The sequence below is a fragment of the Puntigrus tetrazona genome, chromosome 18 (genome assembly GCF_018831695.1).
Source record: "Puntigrus tetrazona isolate hp1 chromosome 18, ASM1883169v1, whole genome shotgun sequence".
Lineage (NCBI taxonomy): Eukaryota > Metazoa > Chordata > Actinopteri > Cypriniformes > Cyprinidae > Puntigrus > Puntigrus tetrazona.
The window spans coordinates 20,364,256-20,389,038 of NC_056716.1; the positions used below are offsets into that span (position 1 = coordinate 20,364,256).

At 37.3% G+C, this 24,783-nt stretch overlaps 3 protein-coding genes across 15 annotated transcripts in view; 1 reads left to right on the forward strand and 2 right to left on the reverse strand.

The window, feature by feature from the left end:
- The first annotated feature begins 475 nt into the window (after nucleotides 1-475).
- On the forward strand, nucleotides 476-7,342 carry dnaja2b (DnaJ heat shock protein family (Hsp40) member A2b). Its single transcript, XM_043264956.1, has 9 exons — nucleotides 476-650; nucleotides 2,202-2,261; nucleotides 2,341-2,570; nucleotides 3,493-3,573; nucleotides 3,670-3,803; nucleotides 3,886-4,082; nucleotides 4,859-5,003; nucleotides 5,083-5,210; nucleotides 6,329-7,342. Exons 1-9 carry the CDS (start codon nucleotides 573-575, stop codon nucleotides 6,515-6,517), a joined length of 1,242 nt encoding a protein of 413 aa, XP_043120891.1. The 5' UTR covers nucleotides 476-572; the 3' UTR covers nucleotides 6,518-7,342.
- Nucleotides 6,745-17,972, reverse strand: LOC122363062. 8 transcript variants are annotated; one of them, XM_043264945.1, is made up of 20 exons: nucleotides 17,830-17,972; nucleotides 17,497-17,641; nucleotides 17,315-17,407; nucleotides 16,597-16,689; nucleotides 16,336-16,394; nucleotides 16,077-16,249; nucleotides 15,862-16,000; nucleotides 15,135-15,302; nucleotides 14,065-14,184; nucleotides 13,846-13,960; nucleotides 13,469-13,510; nucleotides 13,186-13,297; nucleotides 12,746-12,966; nucleotides 12,412-12,534; nucleotides 11,903-11,969; nucleotides 11,041-11,579; nucleotides 9,598-9,843; nucleotides 8,569-8,673; nucleotides 8,402-8,493; nucleotides 6,745-7,458 (listed from the first exon to the last, which is right to left on the reverse strand). In XM_043264945.1, the coding sequence occupies exons 1-20, from the start codon at nucleotides 17,850-17,852 to the stop codon at nucleotides 7,386-7,388; spliced, it is 2,748 nt and encodes a 915-aa protein (XP_043120880.1). In that variant the 5' UTR covers nucleotides 17,853-17,972; the 3' UTR covers nucleotides 6,745-7,385. The 8 variants fall into 8 exon arrangements, with proteins under 8 accessions (XP_043120880.1, XP_043120884.1, XP_043120883.1 ...); XM_043264949.1 differs by having other exon boundaries at nucleotides 11,041-11,265; nucleotides 11,353-11,579; nucleotides 17,497-17,927; XM_043264948.1 differs by having other exon boundaries at nucleotides 11,041-11,283; nucleotides 11,353-11,579; nucleotides 17,497-17,927.
- A 207-nt stretch (nucleotides 17,973-18,179) lies between these two features.
- Nucleotides 18,180-24,783, reverse strand: part of LOC122363060 (kielin cysteine rich BMP regulator) — a 28,065-nt gene continuing 21,461 nt past the window's right edge. The window contains exons 34-42 of one of the 6 annotated variants that reach the window (XM_043264939.1): nucleotides 24,638-24,737; nucleotides 24,478-24,566; nucleotides 23,154-23,414; nucleotides 22,808-22,980; nucleotides 22,163-22,274; nucleotides 21,886-21,987; nucleotides 21,267-21,431; nucleotides 20,080-20,365; nucleotides 18,180-19,506 (exon numbers count right to left, since the gene is read on the reverse strand). In XM_043264939.1, the coding sequence (XP_043120874.1) occupies nucleotides 19,289-19,506; nucleotides 20,080-20,365; nucleotides 21,267-21,431; nucleotides 21,886-21,987; nucleotides 22,163-22,274; nucleotides 22,808-22,980; nucleotides 23,154-23,414; nucleotides 24,478-24,566; nucleotides 24,638-24,737 (1,506 nt within the window). In that variant the 3' untranslated portion in view covers nucleotides 18,180-19,288. Of the gene's footprint in view, nucleotides 19,507-20,079; nucleotides 20,366-21,266; nucleotides 21,432-21,885; nucleotides 21,988-22,162; nucleotides 22,275-22,807; nucleotides 23,000-23,070; nucleotides 23,415-24,477; nucleotides 24,567-24,637; nucleotides 24,738-24,783 lie in introns of those variants that run through there. The other 5 variants (XM_043264940.1, XR_006253187.1, XM_043264942.1 and 2 more) reach the window with 5 other exon arrangements.

Sequence of the window (24,783 nt, forward strand, 5' to 3'; positions counted from 1 at the left end):
CATTTCACTCAGTCACGACTTGTAAACTTTACTCAAACCAAACAACATAGAAAAACATTAGAAAAAAATTAATAAATATACAAAATAACAATTCCAAGCAAAATATACTTATAAGCTCACACTTTAAATTGAGTAGCCTACTAGGCCTGATATTGAATTTTCTCATCTTTAACTTTCGCCTGAACTGAATTATTAGTGAATTAATAATTACTGAATTATTACTACTCATTTGTTTTCTGTATTTCCGTTTTTTTATCGGCGTAAACAAAAGAAATTAAGTTAAAATCTAATGAATTGAGTCTCCTGAGACTACGGCATGTTTACAGATGCGTGATGTGGCACTAAAAAGCAAATAACGCAAATAAAATGAAGACGTTAACGCTATTTAATATCCAAAAAACACACACACACACACAAGATTGTTTTTCAGTCACACTGTGGCGCAGGAGAGCACGCGAGGGCGCGCGCGCGCAGGAGCCGCCGACTCGGCGGCGCGCACGTGACGTCACGCAGCCGGCTTTCCTCTCTCGCTCCCGCTCCTCCTCGCGCAGCTGCCGCACCGGTCTGCAGACATGGCGAACGTCGCAGACACCAAACTCTACGACATCCTCGGAGTGTCTCCGTCGGCCACCGAAAACGAGCTCAAAAAGGTCAGGGACGCTCCCGTAAGGCCTCGCGCGTCGTGGCGAGACCGAAGAGGCGCGCGTGACGCCGCCGCGCGATGCCGCATGTCGGGGGGGGAGATACTGGTGTGTTTTGCAGGTCGCATGCTTCCTGGGATCCTCCAGCGTGGCCTTTCCTCGGCTCTGGAGGTGATCCGGGGAAGGATTCGCGAGACACGGAGTCGAATGCGTAGTTTGTTTACTATCCGTGTCGCTCTGCCATTGCTTGGGCTGAGAGCATCCGCCAGGTGCTGCAGACAGCTGAAGGTGCTTCTTGCAGCCCAAGAGCATTACGGTGGACGGAGATGCTTAGCTTACCAGCTGCTGTGCTAAACCTGAGCTTTTATCCGATGTGCAATGAGTCAGAGATGAGCAACGCGACGCCAGTGTCTTGTTTTTGGTATTTCCTCGACGCGAAACCCCGTATTTGTGTTCGCTCCTTTGTTAGAAGGTGATCGGGCTTTGGCCTCGATGCCCAAGTTGTCCGGGTGTTATGTTGGCTTTTTGTTGTTGTTGTTGTTTGATCGCGCGCACACAAAGGATTTCAGAAAGCAAAGGCAGAGCCGAAATAGCGTGGGGTATGTGGAGATATAACGCACGAAAGGACTGGCAGGATGTATTCAAAGCCACTAGGTCCGATAAAAAGCACAATCCGTGTAATGTGCTTAGTGGAAAAATAGCCTGATAGGGTTTGTTGGAGCTTCCTTTCATCAGTCAGATGTTGGGGAAAGTGGGGTCTTCACATCAGCACTCACAATTTTCATTGACCCGCATTAGTTTAACATGTAGACACAGATTAGAAACTGTTGCAGTTGTAAAGGTTGTCGGCGAGAAACCTTTAGCATGTCATCTTATACTAATATACAGCTAATGCATTAAATAATCATACATTTAAACATTCAAATGATTCATTGCATAAAAATGCACACATTTATGTGAATGCAATGTAAAAATTTGAAAGCGAAAAATTATCGTAATGTAAATGTACTGTCTTTTTAATTGGCAACTTCAAAAAATCTTTTCCACGGTCTACAGTACCTGCATTCGAACGGAAAAAACAAAACAAAAATAACAATATCCATGATATTTGTCAAGTTTTAAATGAAAAAATAAATAAATACCAACTAGGAATGGGAAACTTTGACCTGATTTAGATTCTGGGAATCAAAATTACCAAACAATATTTAATCTAAATCTCTTATTAATCCGTTTATTAATACATTATTATTTTTAAAATAACAGTAAATTAATTATAAATGAAAACATTATGCAAGGGTGTTTTGAGTGGTTGCTAGGGTGAATTTAGTCAAGGTTGCTAGGTGGTTGCTTATTAACTTCAAATTAAAGTTCATTATTAAAATCTCTGTGATATTGCTTTTTCCATTGCTCCAGTCTCTCTTTCAGTGTCAATCTGTGGGAAATTAATATTAATATCCGACCGAACGTCAAAGTTTTAAACTTAACTCTGATTATAAGCAATAGTACTGCTGGCCTTATTAAATATGATTAATTAGTGATTCATTTGTTTTTTAATTTCAGGCATACCGGAAATTAGCAAAAGAGTACCACCCTGATAAAAACCCAAATGCAGGTGACAAGGTGAGTTCTCGTTTTATCGAAATGTTCTGTTAACGACGACGATGATGATGATGATAAAACTTTGACCTGTTTGGTTTAGTTTAAGGAGATCAGTTTTGCCTACGAGGTGCTGACCAACCCGGAGAAGAAGGACTTGTATGATCGGTATGGGGAGCAGGGCTTGCGTGAGGGTGGCGGCGGCGGAGCAGGAATGGAGGACATCTTCTCTCACATCTTCGGCGGAGGTCTGTTCGGCTTTATGGGCGGCCAGAGCAGCAGGAGCCGGAACGGTGGCCGGCGGAGAGGAGAGGACATGATACATCCATTGAAGTGAGCGAATGTGAAAACAAAACCTGGTTTTGTTCTTCCTGCAATCAGCCTTACAATAAGAGAATTAATTATTCGGAGGAGGACAATATTTTATGCATGACCTATTTTGAAGGGATCTTTTACCCAAAATTGAAAATTGTTATTGTTTACTCACCCTCAAGATGTTTCAAACCTGAATAATATCTGATGAACGCAAAAGATGTTTTGAAGAATGCTGGTAGCCAAACGGTTGATGGTAGCCACTGATTTCCAGAGTATTTTTTTCCCCCCAGACTACGGAAATCAATGGCTACTGTCAACTTGATGTAAATAAATGGTGAAATCTTCAAGTCAACATGAAATCAGAGTTGATCTTATTTATCTGTAATGCCGTAAGTGGCATTTAGACTTTAAAGGGGTCATGTGATGTAACATTAATAACATTATTTTGTGTATTTGAGGTTTAAGCACATCTGTGTCCCACCTTTCTGAAGCGTGTGGATTTTTACAAGCTCATCTTTCTGAGACACGAGGTGTGCTCTGATTGGCCAGCTTTACATGCAGCTTGTAACACCCCAAAGAGAAAGTAAAACCTGAAATTGCATCACTTGACCCCTTTAATACTGTTCGGAGATGTCACAATGATGCAATGAGGTGGGTCCAAACAGGCATAATTTAGTGTGGCTTTTATGTAGCATTACGCCTTCACATATTTTTAAGCAGGCATGGAGCAGCCTTTTAACTCTTCTATGTAAAGATGCCTTTGTGTATGATTTGAGAGAGATTTTATATATATATATATATATATATATATATATATATATATAAAATGCATTATTTCAAATGACTAGAAACCTGTTGTGCGATGGTACCATAAAATGCATTTTAAAAAATCTAAATGAAAATATTTTTAAAATGTATTTTCTTTTTAAATACCTGATAGAGTGTCTTTGGAAGATCTGTACAATGGAAAAACAACCAAGCTGCAGCTAAGCAAGAACGTACTCTGCAGTGCCTGCAACGGGTGAGTGTGTGTGTGAGAGAACAGGATTTTATATAGAGAGTTAGGTTTTAAGCAAAATATTTGTAATTTTTTAATATATATCAACTTTTTCCTCAGTCAAGGGGGTAAAACGGGGGCCGTTCAGAAGTGTGCCACGTGTCGGGGCCGCGGCATGAGGATCATGATCAGACAGCTGGCCCCGGGGATGGTACAGCAGATGCAATCCGTCTGCACTGACTGCAACGGAGAGGGTGAGCGCTCATTTTCACTCTGAACTCGCTTCGTGATGGTCTGAGTTGGCCGCAACGTGTCGATGCTTGGTTGCGTTATTAGGGGAAGTGATTCATGAGAAGGATCGCTGTAAAGAGTGTGAGGGCCGTAAGGTGTGTAAAGAGGTGAAGGTCTTGGAGGTGCACGTCGATAAAGGAATGAGACACGGACAGAAGATCACATTCAGCGGAGAGGCGGACCAGTCGCCCAACACGGAGCCTGGAGACATTATACTGGTGCTGCAGGAGAAAGATCATGAGGTAACACACACACACACACACAGGCATTTGTGGTTTATGAGGACTCTCCATAGGCGTAATGGTTTTTCTAGTGTGCCTTAAACCTAACCCTTGAAGGAAACTTTATGCATTTAGATTAAAAAAAAAAAAAAAAGTTTTTTTTTAAGCCTTTTGAAATTTTCAAACCGTACACACACAACGAGCAATGTAAAAATTAAGACTCTAATAAACTATTTTGACTGTGTGTTAATTTATTGGTCATTTTGCCAAACGTATTTCCATAGATAATGTGCACACTGAAATCTATATGAATTTTATAGTCATCTGTGCAAAAATGGTTAAAAACATACATAAAGGTAAAAATAAAATTGTATTATAAATGGTTATACATTAATAATTTATATTTTTATATACAAAGTATGTGGTTTTTATATTTTTAATAATCCTAAACAAAGCTGATGTTTAAAATGTAAATTATAAAAGGATCATTACTTTTGTTGCATACATAATTCAAGTTCTAATTAATGCAACTGATATTATTTTGATAAATAATTTACGTTGTAGTGATTTAGCAGACGCTTGTTCAAATGCAGCTTACAAATGAGCAAACAAAATCAACTAAATCTGACAGTAACGATTGACTTTCACAGTATTTTCTTCCATACTATAGAAGTTAATGGCTACTGCCAGTTTGATTAAACGTTTAGAGCAACGTTCAAGCAACGTTTAAATCCCTTTCTAGCAGTTAGCATATGCTGTTTTAACAATAGGGAATTTAAGTGTTGTTTTGTTCACAGGAGTTCCGTCGTGATGGAAACGACCTGCACTTGTGCCACAGGATTGGCCTGGTGGAGGCTCTGTGTGGGTTTCAGTTCATGCTCACGCACCTCGACGGGCGACACCTCGTCATCAAATACCCCCCTGGCAAAGTCATAGAGCCCGGTGAGCACCCGGTTTCGTCAGTGTTTTGTTCATGTTTTTGTAGAAAATGCCGTAGGAAACGTTGTGTTTTCGTTGTCAGGTTCTATAAGGGTCGTCCGAGGGGAAGGAATGCCTCAGTACAGAAACCCGTTTGAGAAAGGGGATCTGTACATCAAGTTCGAAGTTCAGTTTCCCGAGAACGGCTGGATCAGCACAGAGAAACTAACTGTGAGTTTTCAATGGTGCTGTTATTGTTCAAGGAGTAATTCAGTCAAGAAGCCAGAACTCGATGCTACTCAATGTACAGCCGTTACAGAAAGTCAGTTATTTAGGTTATAATTTTAGGAATAGAAATATTTTTGTTACAAAAACCCATCGATCTGCTTCAGAGGGACATGTGCCGGAAGTGTATAGGTTAGCAGCAGCATTAGCAAGCTTGGAATAGCCAAAAACAATGAAATCTCTCAGACTGTGTTCATCTGAAAGAAGGTCATACACGCCTAGGAAGGCTTGGGGGTGAGTATAAGACATCGTAATTAAAAACTATTCCTTCATTAAAAACATTCTGAATAAAGCTGAAGTTGAATGTAAATAGATTAAATAGAGCCTTTTTAAAGGAGTACTAAAAATTCAAATGATTAAAACCTAAATAGAAATATTTAAAAAAAACAGTTTGGCCTGGATTCATAGACTGGGTTTAGCCTAAGCAGGGATTAGACCATACTTCAGGTAGGACATTTGAGATTTTTATTTATTTATTTTTTTTAATAAACATGCCTTTAGAAAAAAAAAAACATTACTGGTGTGCATCTTAAAACAAAACAAAGGCACTGAGATGTTTTAACAGTTAGTCTGTTTCTTTCAGATATAACAGCTCAGATGTACATTTAGTCTAGAACTAGGTTTAAGCCTTGTCGAAAATACAGTAATTCAAAATATTAATAGTACTTAATATTTTTAATAGTATATACATGATTTATAAAGTTGATATACACTTTCTAGAGTTGCTTACTATGTCTTGGAGCAATTCATTTTAATCTTTTTGCCTAAGAAATATTACACAATTTAATTTTACTTGATCTGATTAAAAACTCAAAGGAGAAAAAAAAAACTTAAAGAAACTGAAATGAAAATGAATAAAACAATATGAATACATAACAAAACTAAATAAAAGTGGGGGGAAAGTAACAACAAAATAACTAGAGCTTTAACTAAAATTAAAATGAAAACGAAAAAAGTCTAAAAATGAAAACTTGTTCAAACTATCAATAAACAGTTCAATAGTAGCTTGATGAGGCTAAAATATTGCATTGGTACCTGATGAGATGCGTTACTTTCTCCCGCAGGAGTTGGAGGATCTGTTGCCGTCACGTACAGAGGTTCCCGTCATCGCAGCTGATGCGGAGGAAGTTGATCTGCAGGACTTTGACATGAGTCAGGGATCGTCCGGTGGTCACCGCCGTGAGGCGTACAACGACAGCTCCGACGAGGAAGGTGGTCCGCATGGTCCGGGGGTGCAGTGCGCCCACCAATAGTCCCAGAATTCTTTGCAAGTTCTTTTTGGGGGAAGTATTAAAATTCCCATTTTGTCGGACAGATTCAATCCCCACCTCCACGTTCATCATATAGTGAACCAAACACACACACACACACACACACACACTTGCAGTACATATAGACATACACTTACACTTATTTACTGCAATCTTACCTACAAGTACACTCATTCACGCACTGTTCAAAAAGAAAAGACAAGCATAACTAAAGGCAAAGCGAAATAATTTATTCATCACCACTTCATTTCCATTGTAGTTCCACGTTCACAGTATATATGCTCTCTGAATATCTAAAACTCAGTGTCTGTGAGGAGACAGACTGTGTTGTTCAAGTTATAATTAACACGCACGCACAAATTTGTTAAAGACCGAGGCATTGTGGAGATTCCTGGAGTTCAATAAAATGTTCAGACGTGTTTCATTACATACTTGCCAGTTATTCAGGCACTGTCAGTCATCTCGTACTGGTTTATATTCGGCAGGACAGAATAGCATGCATGTGGGCGACACACTCTTAACTGAGATTAATAAGAAGCAAACCAAACCCAGAAGTGTTTTAATGTGCTTACTGTCTATGATAAAGGTATACGAGTCATGCAACTTCTTATTTGCCAAAGAAACACCGCAGTCTTCTTAAAAGATCAGCAGCCAGTGTGTGCATGCATCGTAAGCACTATTATACACCTGTAGGGGGCGGCATTCATCGTTGGCAATTAGGAAAGTGTTTGAACCGTGAATACAAGTTGCTGTCGTTCAAACACAATTACTTTTGTGCTCATACATCAATAAAGTGGATGAATGTTTTGACTGTGTGCCGTACGTTTGTAGAAATGGGTTTGAGTACGCACTAGCGTCCATCTTCGGTTTCGGTCATGTGTTGAGCTGTGGGCGCAAGGAGCTCTTTAAATCCAGCCGTGTTTCTAGAAAAACAAAACCTTGTTAGATACGTGTTTTTTTGTTTTTATCTAAATAAGACCTTCTCTTAGTTGTTTGAAACTCGGGATTTTCTTTATCCACAAATAAAGCAATTTAGTAGAGTGTTGATTCAAACAAACATATTTCTTTCATATTAGAAAAATCTTGCTAAATCAAATTCTGACATTAAAAGGCAAAAATTGCGAGATACTAATTATAAGTTACAAATAAGAAAAGTCATAATTATGACAAAAAATGTTTGTTTGTTTTTTGCATTTACATTTTATATTTAGATTTTTACATCTCATTATGACAGATAATTTTAACAGTTTATCTAATATGATTTAGAATGTCAGTTTCCACTTTAATTTCATAATTATGACCATTTTGACGGCTCAAATTCAGCCGTTGTCTTCAGGCCACTGCACACCATGTCCTAAATTTTTGCACGCAGAAAAATAAATACGACCTCATGCTGTCTCAATCACATTTACACAATGCTCCCGAAACTTTCATCCATCAAAAAAATTTAGACCAGGTTCGATTTTCTGCGTTTTCACGCCTGCAACATCTGATAGGAAAGCGTGACTAATATGAAAAAAAAAAACATTACTGTCACTTTCAACTTTATTTTTGACACAATTTAGATTTTTGCATGATAACGTTTTTTTAATAATTATTTTGACTACTTATAATTTGACATTTCAGGTCCTTATTTAGATGTTTTAGTTTTGACTCGTATAAAGACTCATATAACATAATTAAGACCGAAAGCCCTTTTCTATGCAGCAGAAATGGATTTTCATAACTTTCACCAAAATGAGCAATTAAAAACACCTAAGACTCAGATGAGTAAATGATGACAGAACATTAATTTTAGGGTGAAGTACTCATCTAAACAAGAAGAAACACTCTAGATCTAGTCTGGAGTAAGTGTGTATAAGCTACCTCTCCCGTCTGGTCTGGAGAATGCAGGAGCGTTCTCTCCTCATCTGCTGGAGTTTCTCTCTCACTAAAGTCTTCTGTTGTTGCTCGTCCTCCTAGAACATTCAGTTGACGTTTACATCACGTGCAGATGGAGGTGTCTGATAATGTGCCTGTGAATGAGTGTGTACCTGTCGTAGTGTGTCGGTCAGCCGTCTGAGTGTGTCTTCCTGCGTCAGACCCAACAGATCTTCATCTGCCTTCCGGCTCTGGACGATAGCCAGTCGTTCTTGAACCTGAACAGGCAGAATACAAAATACTTCATTCAAATTACTGGTCTTTGCGCAATTCATTATTGCAATATTTTTTTCTATGAACATTCCATTGCAGCCAAAAATGTCATGTTTGGAAAGCAAGAAGAAAAGTCCAAAAGCAAAGTGTATGCCCTCTGTAGCTAAATATTTCACATATAAAACAAATGGAAGCCCATTTTCAACCAGCGTGCACTTGTAAATCCTGATTATGAGGTAAAAATTTGTTATGAGATACTAAATCACAATCACAAAAAATTTAAATAAATACACGACAAGTCAAGATTATAGGACTTTTAAGGTAACACCTATTTGGTTGCTTATTAACATGCATATTACTAGAATAATAGCCATTTATTAGTGATAACCACATATTAATGCCCTATTCTACATCTTTTACCAATACCTAACCTGAACAACTACCTTAATAACTATTAAAATGATGAATTTATTAAGGGAAAAGCTGCAGTTAATAGTTAACAAGTGTTGCTTATTCAAAGTGTTAATGTGCTTCAAGTGCTCATTCGAAGTCGTCATAATTATAAAGATAAAAAGTTAGTTATGAAGTCATTTTTTTAAAGATAAATTCATAAAAACTTCAATTTTTTTTAACCTCCTAATTATGACTTGCATGCATCTCATAGTTTGCCTTTTTAAATTGCAAAATCATAATTCCAGCTATTTGACAGAATTATGGCTTTATATCTCATAATTTCTACTCACCATCTTAAAATGAGAATTTCAATCTCAATATCGACATTTTTAAATTAATCGTATAACTAAAAATGATATATAATCTCATGATTATAGTGAATGAAGTTTTTTTTCATGATTGTGATTTAGCAAAGCATGTTTTTTCGCTCATTAATACAGTGTGTCAGAAATGTGGTGCAGCGTGCGTGGGCTCACTCTGAGCAGCTGTCGGTCTCGGTCTCGCTGCCAGCGTCGCTCCGCTCTCCTCTGGATGTCCACCAGACAGCGCATCGTTGCCTCCCTCTGCAGCTGCTGCTCCTCACCCGCTCTCTCACAGATCTGCTCCTCCAGCTCACGGCTCTCCGATGTTTGCGCGTCTGGGAAAGAACCGCTTGCTGGACCCGTGTCTGTGTCCGTCTGCTCGGACTCACTGGATGTCAGCTCTCCGTCTCTTATGGCTTCCTGACATCAAAATAAAATAATAGGTTACACTTTATTTTAAGCAGTCCTTGTTACAGTGTAGTTAAGCAAGTACTGAGTATTATTGATGTTAATATTAATTAACTAGATGTACTTACTATATGATTGGGGTTTGGTTTAGGGTTACTTGCATGTAATTAATTGGTATTCTAAAAAATAAGTACATTTGATATGTGCACCTTAAAATAAAGTAAGTCACACTTTATATTAGGTGGCCAAAACTAGTATGTACTTATTGTGTTCATATTGTTTTGAAAAAAAAACACTAAGGTTTGGTTATATGGGTAGGTTTAAGGGTGGGTTAAGGTGTAATGAATTGGTCAATAGTGTAATTATAAATGCAAGTACAAAAATACATTACATATAGGTATTTTTAAGTACAATTTAAAAACATTTATGTACACAATAAGTGCATTTTACCAAATTATTAGTTAAGGTAGTTAAGACCACCTAATATAAAGCGGGACCATAAATGGGTACTAATAATAATATAAAATACTATGTTATGAGAAAACGTTATATTAGGTGGCCTTAACTACTAGGTGCTTGCAATATAAATATAAATGTAATATCAGATATGATTTATAGATGCAATTACACGCAGGTATTTTTACAAATATAAGTACAATGTAAAAACATGTATGTACACAATAAGTGCATTGCATCAAATGATTAATTTAAATGCATGTACACAGTAGTTAAGGCCACCTAAAATATCAAGTGAAATATTTTAAAAGTAATTGCATACACAGGTATTACTGGTTAATAACAAAACAATATTGCATAATTACACGCAAGTAACCCTAACACTAACACAAGTAACACTAATCCTAACCGTATAGTAAATACATGTAGTTAATTAATATTATTCAGTACTTAAATGCATGATTAAACTTTAATAAGGACACCTTAGAAAAAGGGTAACCCAATTATTTGCTACCTGCAAATTAGTAGTAATATTTAAAGTACACTTCTGAAAATATTACTAGCATACTGGGGGCATTTTAAATGCACATTTTATATCACAGGGGTTCAGATAAAAAAGTTGATAACCTCTTGATTTAACTTTTTAATATCACATTTAACTTTTTAGTATGCAAATAGCATGGAACAGGCTTTATTAAGGGTCAGAAGGGAAGGTAGTGATGAAGCAGAAGTCATTTGAAGCGATCGTCTTACTGTGATGAAGCCTGAACGGTCTTCTTGGGTTCGTGTCTTTCCTTTAACATTATCTGTGTGAGCTGAATGCGTTTCTTCATGTTGTTCACTTGGCTGCAGTGAGACGCAGCTTATGTCCTCCTGCTGTGTGTAAACTTTCACATCACGTGGAGTCCTTTTATCAGCCGTTTCCTCCTGCACTACAATAGAGACGGCCTCTACTTCCTGTTGAGCCGAGGTCACTTCCTGCAGAATTAGACCTTTCTGTGTATGAATGAGCAATTTGTGCTGATTTAAGATAGAAAGAGTGCACATGTGCGCGTGTGTGTGTACCTGAATGCGGTTCTCTGCGTGGGCTGGTTTGCTCCAGGCCAGCGTGATCAGAGAGTTTTGTTTCTCCACTGAAATCTCCTGAGGGTCTCTCCCGCTCTCAGTCTGTCCCCGTCTTCTCTCTCCGTCACCTTCTCTCGCCTCCACCCTGCTCTCTTCATCTCTTGGGTCTCTGACACACAAGATCTCTAAATAAGGAGTATCTTCTGGATCTATAGCCACCCCGCAGCCTTCCAACACAAAAATGCAAAAATCACTAAATATTAACAATAATATATGTTTCTCGAGGAGCAAATCAGCATATTAGATTGCCACCTGATTTAAATTAATAAATTCTATTTTTAATAGAAAACAGTTATTTTAAATAATGAAATTTCATATTATAATATTTCACGTTATTACCGTTTTCACTGAAATCCAGACCAACCACAGACGTTTAAAGAGCAGTATGTGTATATGTGATCAATCTCATTAGTTTTACTTCTTGCATCACTGTCTAATGCCTCATTTTTAAGGTATTACGTCGTCTGCTATATAAATGTTTGTCATTTACCAGTGCAGTGTTCTTGTTTTTCACCACCTGGCGGCTCTTCTTGTGCCTGTTCAGTCCTCTCTCTCTCCTAAAACAGACAAAGAAAAGAGTTACTCGCATTGCAAATCTTTCAGTTGAATAGCTATAAAATCTCTTTCATCAATATTCCTTGCAGCCAGATCTCTTTCTCACTCGAAAGAATGCTGTAAGAAACAAGATTCTTCTAAAAGTTCTTCATCATTGCATGCATTATTAAAAATGCATGCAAAAGGTTTTTATGGTTCCACAAAGAACCTTCGGCATCCACAGAACTTCTACATTCCACAAAGTAGTGAAACATTTAAGTGTTTTAAATTCCGTTTCAGAGCTTTACTAAAAGTTGGTTCTTGAAAATGCTTCTTCTACGCCATCATTATGAAGCAAAGCCCTGCTAAAGATCTAGTCCATACAGTAAACGATTTCCTAACACAAAGGACGTAATATGGTGAGGAATCTGAACTTGTGATTGATTGTAAGTAATTTGTCGTTACAGTGTTGTCTTGGCTGGTGTGGGCCGGTGCACGTGACTGCAAAACATCAAGCAGGTTGTGGAAACTGGGTGTGTGGAGTTCACTCTCATATTTGCGAAGCAAAGTCCAAAGACCCTCAGGGTTCTGGGAAGTGAAATGGAAAATAATTCATTTTGCATGTTTGGTTTAATTACTACTAAGCTCTTAGTAATCGTTAACTTTATTTTTACTTTTGCAGCGTCTATTTTAGCTTAGTTTACATTTGACAAATGCACAGTTAATCTCACTACTAGGCTTCTGTTCAAAATGGAATATTGCATTCATAGTGCAGTATGCTGTATATGCTGAGAGTCACCAAATCTGGCAGAGAGTTTAAAACGGTCCAGGCCTCATCGTCTTGTGTTTGTGTCAGCTGGGTCAGCAAATGAGTGGCACACTCCCCCCATGAGACATCTATCCCAGAACACCCCGGGGCGAATGGTCCGGGATGAGAACCATGTGCTTCCTGTAGAGAGGCTTTAATCTGCTGCAGGCTCCACACACAACTCTGATCCACCGCGTTTCCACGAACCACATCTGAAAGATAGACACGTATGCACACTTTAATGAAAACCAGAGGTGCGTTTTACTGCTGATGTGCTAGTTGCTATTGAGTTCACCCAAAAACCAAGCCCAAGTCATATTAATCTGGAACAATGTGAGTAAATGATGACGGGATTATCATTATTAGCTGAACTATCACTTTCATGTGGTGTGTGCGTGTGTGTGTGTGTATATGTTGTGGATGTTTTTAACTGTTGTTTTTCTGAACGTTTCCCTCGAGGTCTCTCAGGGAAAGCCTGTGTAAGATCTCCACCAATCGTTTCCTTTCCTGCTCCTGACACACAACCAAACACTGCAGCACAGCCTGATGGGTAATAAACAAAATAAATAAACTTTAACACAAGCATATGAGGCAAGTATCTCAACCTTTAGGTCATTTCGGAATGATTATATATCACAACTTAATAACACATGGATCTATGTATTTAGTTTACTGTTCATAAAATCGGTTTATAAGGAGATTGAATGAATTTACCGTGTTTTTCCTAAAGTTCCCATCAGTATTTATAGTATTTTTCTATATTTGAGAAACATTAAATATTTTATTCAGCAAGGATTAAATGTATAAAATTTTATATATATATATATATATATATATATATATATATATATATATATATATACATACATACACACATACATACACACACACACACACACACACACACACACACACACACACACACATATATATATATATATATATATATTAAGCTATTTTCAATATTAATAATAATATGAAATTGTTCACAACATTGCTATTTTACTAGATTTGAGATCAAATAAAATATGAGCATCAAACTTGTTCTTTTCATTCCAATAGGAATTGTCATGTCTCTGTTCACACATTACCTGTTGTGCGCAATTTCCTGTTTTCCAGCCCTGCTGTGTTTTAGCGGTGGGATCCAGTTTTTCCTGAAGCCAGATCCCGGTGAGATCCTGACTCACTGGATCTCTCATAAAAGGCCTGGACCACACAGAGATGGTTTGGATTCAAGCTTGGACGCTACAGAATCAAAGTATTCATTCAGTATACATGATCTGTCCACTTCCCATATTTAACCGGCTCACCATCTGTCCCAGTGCTGTCTGGAGACCAGCAGAGCCATGTAGGACTGATTCTCTCTCTCAGCTCTCCTCACAGCGAAACACATACTGAGATAAACAACACGAAGAGCTTCTTCTCCCAGTCTGCAGGAACAAGAAATCAAAATGCAACCATTAGCATGTTTACATTAAAAAAGTCATGCTTCACCAGTATATGACTGGCAAAGTTAGTTATGCACGCTCATATTTATTGTGTCAGATTGTTGAAGGACATATTTTTGTCATTTTTCGCACATGGTGATGCACAGAGACTAAATTAAGACAAATAGTTGAATAAATGTTATTTTTTATTTTATTTGCATACAAAAAGTTTTCTCATAGCTTCATAAAATACAGTACTTATGGCAGATGGACTATTCATACTTGGACCATGACAGCTTTATTTAATGTCAATGGGACAGTCAAAGCCTTCCAGTTTATATCCAAAATATCTTAAAGGTGCTGTATGTAGGGTTCTGACTCTACTAAAGCATAAAAATACTATAATATGTTCGCAGATATTTAAGAAACATGTCAAGTTAACGTGAAAAACAATGCTACAGTCAATTATTCTCCTTTGAAAATGTGCGTTCTGGCCCGGAACGTCGGTTCTGGTTTGTGAAACCCGCCCACTTTCAGTTTAACCAATCGTGTTTCGGAACCCCGGGTTGCCAGTTGGCAGAAAACACAGCATATTTCATTTCAATCATTGGAATGAAAGGGGTCTGAGTGGGAATCTGGCCACTGGCGTGTGCGTCAAGTCTGAAGAGGAAGGGCAGGGTGGAAAAAATGTCTCCAATATTTCACATTTGGATTGTAATACCTAGTGCTCTGTGTCCATCCTACATAAAGCACCTATAAATTGTGTTATAAGTTGGATTTTTATGTGGTGGAGTAACTCTTTCAAACTATGAATTGTTTTCTTCTGTATTCTTCAGGTCATTGTGTGTCTGGCCTAAATCGGCTTTATCTGAGATATTTAAGACAAACTGATGCTTTAAGCCAATCACATGCATTTATGATAAATCCTCAGTCAATAAACACGATAGAATGACCTGTTCATGAGTGCGCTGATAGATTCCTTCTCATCCTGATAATGTGACTCCAGCTCTGACAGGAAGATGACAGCGGACCAAGCCTGTTCTCTCGGTTTAGATGTCCAAGCCTGATCTCTAGGTTTAACACTCTCAGGACAGCCTCGCAAGACCACAGAACCACAGCTCCTGCCATACTCATCAAATATATTGATATTATAATGTATTTGGTAATAGTAATAACATACACATATAAAGGCAGTTTGGTGTGTCCTGTTATTTATAATCAATATTAATAGTTAATGCATTAACTAACATAATAATCAGCAATGCATTTATTCATCTTTGAATGAATTGTACTTTTATTAACTAACAGTAACATTTTTGGCTTTGATAACGTTTAAGTAAATATCGAAAATAATGGTAATAATTTATTTGCTTTATTGCTTATTAGCATGCATATTATTAAAACATTAGCCATTTATTAGTAGTAATTAAGCACACATTAATGCTTAATGCCAAAACTTGACAACTAAGTATTAACTAGGAATTTTTTGAGGGAAAATAGTGAATTAGTGTTAACAAGTTAGGTTTGTTTAATAGAATAAATTTCACGTTAAATAGTGCATTTAACTAATATTAAGAGGGAAAACATTACCATTATTTTAATGCATCGTGCAATAAGTTGTATGATCTCATATATAATTGTAACCACAGTTATAAAACACTTCGTATGCGCAAATAGTACCTGTAGCACCGGAGGGCCCCGGGAAGCCCGCACACCTGAAGCCAGTCTCTGTGTCTGAAAGCCAGCTCTACACACACTCCTAGTTCACACACACATTCTGTCTGATCCCACGCCGGCATCGAGTCCCACCAAACAGCACCTGTAATGATGTGTGATAAGACACTGTTAAACTATCCCGTGAAAGGGAGCGCTCCCGTACTCTGAATGTCCGTTACCAAACTCATCCTGCAGCATCTCTCTGTACAGTCGCTCCCTGATGACCTCGTATTTGTAGTACAGGAGCTGGAGGACGTCGGCGGCGCTGGGACAGACCCCGCTCGGTCGCATGACGCCGGCGTTCCTCTGAGAAAGAGACGGCAGGACACTCCACACGCCGTCAAGAACGAGTCTGAAGCGAAAGCAGGAGGAGTACGTGCTGATTTTATTCAGTGCGACTGCGAGCAGCTGAGTGAAAGACTGTGTGCTTAAAGTGACCTGGTGTAGAGCCTCTTGGCTCTGTTCTGAAGACGCAAGACGCTAAACTGCTCTGGATCCTGCTCCCAGGAAAAAAACAAGCACAAAAGATGCCACACATACATTTAGCACACCTTTCTCCAAAGAATAAGAACAAAAAAAAACATTATACATTACTTTATATATACTTACTATGTATAATATGCGAACTAATATATGTATTTGTTTATTTTGTATGTTTTAGTATAATGAAATAAAATAGAAAAGTATGATGTTTTCTACCTGTTGTCTGGAGTTGAAGATGATTGGTGAGGATTGTTCGTTTTTTTTATGATCAATTCTTCCAGCCTTCAACATCTGGAGCTCCCAGTACAGCTACAGAAAGGCATTTATATCCTTGAGTTTACAACATTGTAATTTCAACGATAAATTTGACATGATGTTTTAATTCTAGCACCCAAAAGTCCCAAAACAATATCTGACAAGATAGAGGTTAAAAAAAAACATTAATCAATATAAATAAATAAATAAAATAAGAAAATAAATTCAAAATGTCTTGAACAAAAAACATGCTTATAATTTTCTGCCCTTTATTTCCTTTAACCCTAAAAAAACAACACAATGAAATGCACAACTCAAAATACAGGTAAAATACCTGTACCAAAATGTCTTAATATTAATGTGGTACATATTTTTACTTTTTAGCATTTTTTATGATTTTTAGAATTGAGTGCTAGTTCAAGCAAAAAACGATATTAATAAACATTTAACATGCAGGCTATATATAATATACATGAACGTAATTTAGATGATTATTATTCACATTTATCAGACTTTTTTTTTATCCAAAGTGACTTACACTGCATTCAAGTTACAGTTTTTACATTTTACCAGCTCTTGCTTACCCTGGGAATCTTATCTTGCTAGCACCATGCTCTACTATTTCGAGCAGACCGCTGTAGAGAAATACAGACAGAATAAAGCGAAATTGAAAAAGGACCTCTTGTTTGTTCTCACGTTGTTTCTCCATCACGAGCAGGACACGCAGAACTCCTCTGGCTGAACACGACAAGCCTCCACTCCGACCTCTGACCTGAACACATCACACGAAACATTTCTGCCTCTTTTCTGTCTCTCTCTTCTCATTCGCGAGATTCTGAGACAGCAGGGCGTCTTGTTCACCTCTGCAACGGCTCTCTTTGTCTCGTCCAGGCTGGCGGCGATGAGGAAGACGCTCTTATAGAGGGAACAGATCACGTCCACGCCAACTTCATCATCCTCACGCACACCCATCGACTCACAGACCAAATGCAAACACTCTTCCATCCTAAAAAAAAAAGACAGCTCTTTGTGGAAGCTTGATTTCATCGTGCCTTGAGATGAAAAATTATATATACTACACACAATGAGTTATTGCCGTACTTCAGAAATAATCACATTTAAATATAACAGATATATAAGATGAAATCTATTTGATCTAATTTAACTTAAGCATGAGAAGAGAAAGTGTCTCACCCGTTCACTGAATATATCATCATGAATGATGCATGATTACAACAAAGCCACGTCTGTTGCTGTGGAAACGTTCCGAGTCAGATTACAGAAGAGGACCTTCGTCCCGGTGCTGACCACACTCTTCCTCAGACAACCCGTGACCCTCATTTAGTGACAATTACACCAAAAAACCTGGTTGGATCCAAAATAGGTAGCTACTTATGATAGATAAGTATTCGATTTTTTTAACATTTAGTTTTTTATTTCTACGTAGCCAAAGAAAAAAAAAAAAGAACAGTTGGGTTCTCTTTTTTGGTGATAGAAAAAAAGACTGGTAGAAAAAAAACAGCATTGCACTTTTCTTTTTTGATCTTCATGCGTATAAACCACTTTATGTGCAAAATAAGAACAAACACAGACTGACAGCGGGATTTTGTATAATAACGTGACACAGTAAATATGCGAGTACAATGTTTGAGACAATGTCATACAAAAAAAAAAAAAGATGGCTTACAGAACCTGAGAATGTCATTGCATCCAATGTTTATAGTCTATCAAGGCACTGTTAGGTTTAGCTTTCATTGTGTTTCTATTTTTATCTAGATTCACTGTCAGTGTTGCAAATGACATATTGATTCTAACATATTAAATTGATTCTAACATATTGATTATCAAACTGTATTTTAAGAAAGTAACAAAATATGTAAATCACAATACCAGTGCAACAGCCAAGAAAAAGACCTATTAAAAACAGTGCAGTTAAAACTAGGCAGATTTGCACTTCTGTACTGTTCAACTTATAATTTACTTCAAAATATCAAATTAAAGAGGAAAATCTTTGGAAAAAGAGGTAAACAGTCCATCTGGCTCAAAAGATCCTATCATGAAACACAGGTTTACACAGTGTGCTATAATCAGTCAGAAACACAGCAGCACCAATAAAACAACTAAATGCAGTATACAGTAGAATACGGATTGAGATATAAAGTAAAAACTATATGGGCTTTAAGTTCAAGCATTTTAAAGTCAACACTAAACTATTCCCAAGCCTGTTTAAAAGTTAAGTTTTGACATTTTATCTCATAACAACAGCTGATTTTTTCCTTGCAAATATGGGAAAACACAAATCTATAAACTCTGAATATTTTCATTTCACAATTCTATTTATTACAAATTATTCTGAATTGTGAGATGAAGAAGCGAAATTATCATTTTATGTATTTATTATTATTATTATTATTTTTAATCTCTATATTGATTACATTTATTTCTGCACGAAACAGGATATTTTGTACAATTCGTTTTAACCTTACATAAAATATTTGAAATAATGTACGCTAATGGATCTTATGGGGTAAGACCAGGAATATGAATTAAAAAAAGAAAAAGCCAATACTGATTTCATGTTGATTAAAGAGCTTGTTGTGATTCATCGGATCTCGGATTCAGCTGGTTTGACTCCACGTGATGTTTGTGGCTCTCAGAGATTGCCGTGGATAATTTTGGGGCATTTCTCGGGGGCGATGCAGTGAGCGTTGTGCTCCACCAATCCAGCGGGACACTGGCATCCCGGCACGCAGGGTTTGAAGCAGTGGGCCTCGATCACGCCGAGTGGCACGTCTTTGTTAAAACACGTCTTAGGGCACGGAGGCCCACATTCATCAAACACATAACCCCGGTCCAGCGGACAGCCCACAGCTGCAGTGATGGAGCAGGGAAAGGACGAAGCACAACAAATATGAAATTACTTTAATTTCCTTTTATGCATACATAAATGCGTCTTTACATGTTAATATATTATAATACATGAAGTTTTTATTATTACGTAAACTTTTTTGCATCATTACTCCAGTCTTCAGTGTTACACGATCCTTAATATAATCATTCTAATACGCCGATGCTCAAGAAATATTTCTGTTCACTCTTATCACCTTATCATCAGTGTTGAAAACAGTTGTGTGCAATTTCAGTTTCAAAAGAACAGTATTTACCTATCTTTTGAAATATATTTTTATATGCATCAATTTACACCCATGCAGCACATGGCCTATGCATATATTGTAGCATACTAAAAAACATAAGCATAAAACATAATGTTCATTTCCTAAGGGTCAGCTGTACAGCTATGCAGAAGACAAACGTCATTACTCAGCTCAATTTAGTTGTCAATGTTGCAATATGCATCAATTAAGAAATTTATGTAATTCATGTATAAAGCAGATCTACAGAAAGAAAGAAAAGAAAGAAAAAAAGACAGTATTCGTGACTCACCGCAGAGTTTCGGGGACCTCCACTGCAGAATAACTCCAGCCTCACGGCACTCAGACGCGTAAGCCTCCAGCACGTCACACAAACACTCGTCTGTGTTGGAGCCGCAGGCGCACAGATCATACACACACGAAGCATAGAACATCTCGGGTGGCACCAGTTTATGACAGCGCTCAAACACGGCCGACTTCAGCACTGTGCAGCGAGCGTTCGCAGTCTTACGGGCCGTGTATCCTGCTTCTTTACACGGGTTAATATTTATCACGTCAGGGCACTGAACACTGCCCACCTGCAAGGAGAACAAAGCATATATATAGTTTAGCATTCATGTAAAATACTAATTTGTGTACTAATTATAATAAAAAAGGTCACACTTGACTTCTATGCACTTAAAATAAGCATAAATGTATTGTGTTCATAATGTATTGCAAATCACTTTTGCTGCTGTTGAGGTGAGATTTAGACAGGTGTGGCGGTAAAGGATGGGTCAACAGTGTAATTATAAATGTAATTAGAGAAATGTATTATAGATTTAATTGCATATAAGTATTTTTTAAAAATATAAGTACAATCAAAAATTTGTATGTACACAATAAAAGTGCATTGTACCAAATTATTTAAAAGTAAGCACACTGTTGTTAAGGCCACTTTATTCAATTACCTTTGTTTATATTGCTCTTTTAACACTACATATTGTTTCAAAGCACTGAACAGTATCAAGTTTGTAGAATAGAGCGTCAGTAATGTATAATGACAAGATTAGCATAATTTTCAGCTAAAGGCATTTCATTACTGCATGCAGATACGTCGTTTCAATAGGATCTTTGTAATCAAATCGATGATAATCACTAGAAATTAAGTGTCCCCAACTAAGCAACCCAGAGGCGACCGCAGCAAGTAAAACCAAATTCGCTCTGTGACAAAATACAGAAACAAAAACTGGCTCAGTTTGGGCCAGTTCTCCTCTGACCTTAATTACTAGTTCAATTTTAAATGCAGCTATATCAGATTGTGTGTGTGTATGTGTGTGTGTGTGTGTGAGAAAGTGTCTCCATGTGTGCCACTTAATGCAAAGTGGGACCCCTTCCCGCGTTTTCCATTAAAAACGGTTTCATATGTACTTCTGCAGTAGGCTACAATCCCACATATCAATGAGCAAAGATAGCATGAAGATGTTTTATCATCTTAACCTTCCAGTTGTTTCCAAACACTGCTTCAGAGTTGGTGATCTGTCCATTGCGCAGTTTCATGTCATCCTGAGGGTAGTTATTGAAGTTGCCGCATAAACCACACATATGCTTCTTGTAAGTACCAGGAACGCTGACCTCCAGATGAGAACGCCCGTTCCACAACACCTTACATCACAATCGGCAAATAAACACATTATAAGATTCATATAAAACCATTACAACTAAATAAAAATGAATGTGGGGCATCCATATAATCTGGTAGCACTTTATTTTACAGTCCTGATCCCTACGTGCATACTATTTACTTATTACCCTACCCCATATAGTTACCTTACATTAATATAAACATTTTCAGGTATGCAAGTACATGCAATACGCATATAGTAAAAATGTGCAACCAATAATCTGATATCGGAAGAATTAGATGATAAATGTTTGAATTCATATTTAAAACTCAGACTTTGCTCTTAGACTTTGGTATCAAGGCAAATCTGAGTAGAGTTGGATACATTAGAGCACTTCTTCAATTTTAAAATTATCATTATCAATAGAAAAACCTGAGAAGTGAGAAACCTCTCCAGTCATCTCTATTTCATCTCTCTTCATGCAGAGGCTGTACCTTCAGTCCAACATTGGTGTTCAGGAGAATGGTGTTGGTCTTGCGCTCCAGGTAAACATACGGTTCTTTCAAAAACGGCAGAGAGACTTCCTGATAATCCACCTGAGGCATTGGAAAAAGAAAAGATTTATCTGCATGTCATGTGACCATTAACCAATGTAATATAAACATGTTCCTGGGTATTTTTGGCAAACAAACACAAAAAATGAGGGAATAGTGAACACCACATGCATGGTAAGCAATGACTTAGTTTAAACAACAATGAAAAAAACATTACCTTGACAATCCTGTCCTGAAACAGCTGTACCACAATATCTCCAATAAACACGGTCACTTCTTTAGTCCAGGACACTCCCTTACGTCCCCGATCCTCATTAGACACATGAACACTGGAACACAAACATAAGTGTCTGTTCAGACTACATACTGTACATACGGACTTTTTAAATCTATTTATGTTACTAACTTGCATTTTTGGGTGAATTATTCCTCTATTGAACAAAATACACTACTGCAGAAATAATTAGGATCAGTCTCATGCTCAAATACTGTAAAAACAGTACTATTGTAAAATACTAATCTGAAAAAAAAAGTTTATATCTTGCAGTTCTGACTTTGCGACTCTCATTTGCAATTTCCGCTTATTTCTCAAGTCTTCAGTGTCACATGACCCTCATGAAATCACTATAATATGCTGATTTGTTGCTCAAGAAACGTATTTTTATGCTATCAGTGTAAACAAACATGCTGTTTAATATTTTTGTGGAAATTGTGATATTTTTCAGAACAACAAGTAAAAAAAACCCATGCATTTATTTCAAAGATTTTTTTTTGTTTACATAAATGTCTTTAATGTCACTTCTGGTCAGTTGAATGCATCCTTGCTATAATAAAAATCTGAAAGTAAGACAATATAAAGCACCTGAAGTCTCCTCCCTCGCAGTCCTGAGCCAGAACATATGAGCACGTCCCCTGGAAGTTCACCATCTTTCCATCAAATGTCCGGTAGTGAGGGTCTCCAAACACAATGCAGGTGGCGGGGTGAGGAATGCAGTGAGGGCAACACACTCCGGGAACCAGAGCCGGCGTTTCATCCTACAAACACACACACGCACTGTACATTCCACTCAGTTACACTTGAGCTGCCCGACATCTCCTCACTAATCCTCACTAATATAACTCAACTGTTTGTGAATTTTAGTAGGTTGGCATCTATGTGAAGTCCTCACTATTATACGGTATCCTCAAAAGGTGTCTTGTCTTCCTACCGAGGCACACGTGAGCGCTGGGCATCTCTGGGTCTGGCAGTGCACGTCTCCGTACACACAGGTGCAGGACGTGCATTCGTCCACCTCCCAGTGGTCATTGTGGTTGTAGTGCTGACCGTCGTACACGCACCCTTTGGAGTACACCACAGTTATGATGCCTGTGCATTCAGGACAGCACTTCCCAGGGTTCTTCACTTTGATCGATCCATCCGGACAATCGAGAGGAGGACACTCCTGCAGATCACACTCGATATGCCCTTGCTATAACATACACATAAAATGTGCTTAACACTCCATGTTTTTTTAAAGGGCTAATGGTGTGATTAAAATCAATAAAACAACTTCTGAATGAAACTGACATTTGATTTGAGATGTTCCATTTAATAAAAAAGACAAAATTTTACTTTACCTTAATAACCATTATTTTGTGATGAGCTTTTGCCCTTTTTTAATACTTCAATTTAGCTTTAATTTATTATTGCATTATTATTATTATTATTGCAATTTTTGTTATTTTAATGTTTTTAGTTATCTTTAAAGTGTGCTTTATATGAATGGTGGAAGCACCAATGTGGTAAGCAGCTACTATCGTTGACTTAAAAGTCATGAGTATAAATATTTTGGTGGAGATGCAAGTCTGTTTGACATCAGAGTTTGGTTTGTTTGAAAGAAGTTTTCAACCAACCATTTCTAGATAAAACAGTCTGACCTGAAATGTTAAATCAAAAATAACATGAAACAGTTAAAATTGTATTTAAAGTTTTCATAATTGTTTTTATATTTTATTACTTATCGTTTTCAGAGTTTGGATCATTTGGTTGATGTTAGAGTTGTTTTATGTTAATACGACAATTCCAGATCCAAGCAAATAAACTTGAACAATTTGATTTGAAATAAAATAACAGTTAAACATTTAATTTATTTTTTTAATTTATTTATTTATAATTTATTTTGTTTCATTTTTACATTGTTATATTTAGCTTTAAATTGTTTTTAATTTCAGTTTCTGGTACATGGTTGCATTACTTTAAAATGTGTTTAATACTTTTGAATGCATTGATTAAATCTGTTACCATAAACATTTGCAAAAAAAAAAAACAACTAATCATTTGAACAGTTTGATTTTAATATATTTTTTTTGCTTCTAGTTTTGTATTTTATATATAACTATAGTTATATTATATAATATACAATATAACTTTGCACATAATAATGGGAGCTTTTGGTCAATATGCATCAGAGTTTGATGTGAGAGTTTGCTTACATTAACAAGCGTCAAACAATTTCTAAAAATAGACAATTAATAAATGTTAGTTTTCCTCACATTGCAGATGCAGGTGACACACTCGTTCTCCTTGTCTGTCCATCTTTGGCCGTTCGGCACGTGGGTTTGGTCGCCCTCTAATACACACTCTTAGACACAAACATACATTGATGAGCACACATGTACGTATTGCATTTTTTCTGATAGAGAGACACTTCACCATCGCAGACGGGGCAGCAGGAGTCCGGCGGTGTGTGTTGATCGGCCAAAGGACAGCTGAGAGGAGGACAGCCCCGATGGATACACGTCCATGTCAAATCCTACAAACACATTACTCGTACATCATACGAACACGCGCGTCTTTAT

Excerpts from the sequence above, each read along its gene's own strand:
- dnaja2b (XM_043264956.1), top strand. The coding sequence starts at position 573 with ATGGCGAACGTCGCAGACACCAAACTCTACGACATCCTCGGAGTGTCT. Across the intron at positions 2,262-2,340 it reads ACCCAAATGCAGGTGACAAG|TTTAAGGAGATCAGTTTTGC; the intron begins GTGAGTTCTCGT and ends TGTTTGGTTTAG. Across the intron at positions 5,211-6,328 it reads TCAGCACAGAGAAACTAACT|GAGTTGGAGGATCTGTTGCC; the intron begins GTGAGTTTTCAA and ends TTTCTCCCGCAG.
- LOC122363062 (XM_043264944.1), bottom strand. The coding sequence starts at position 17,682 with ATGAAATCAAGCTTCCACAAAGAGCTGTCTTTTTTTTTTAGGATGGAA. Across the intron at positions 16,250-16,335 it reads GCCAAGAGGCTCTACACCAG|ACTCGTTCTTGACGGCGTGT; the intron begins GTCACTTTAAGC and ends CTTTCGCTTCAG. Across the intron at positions 11,970-12,411 it reads ACACCAGCCAAGACAACACT|GAGAGAGAGAGGACTGAACA; the intron begins GTAACGACAAAT and ends TGTCTGTTTTAG.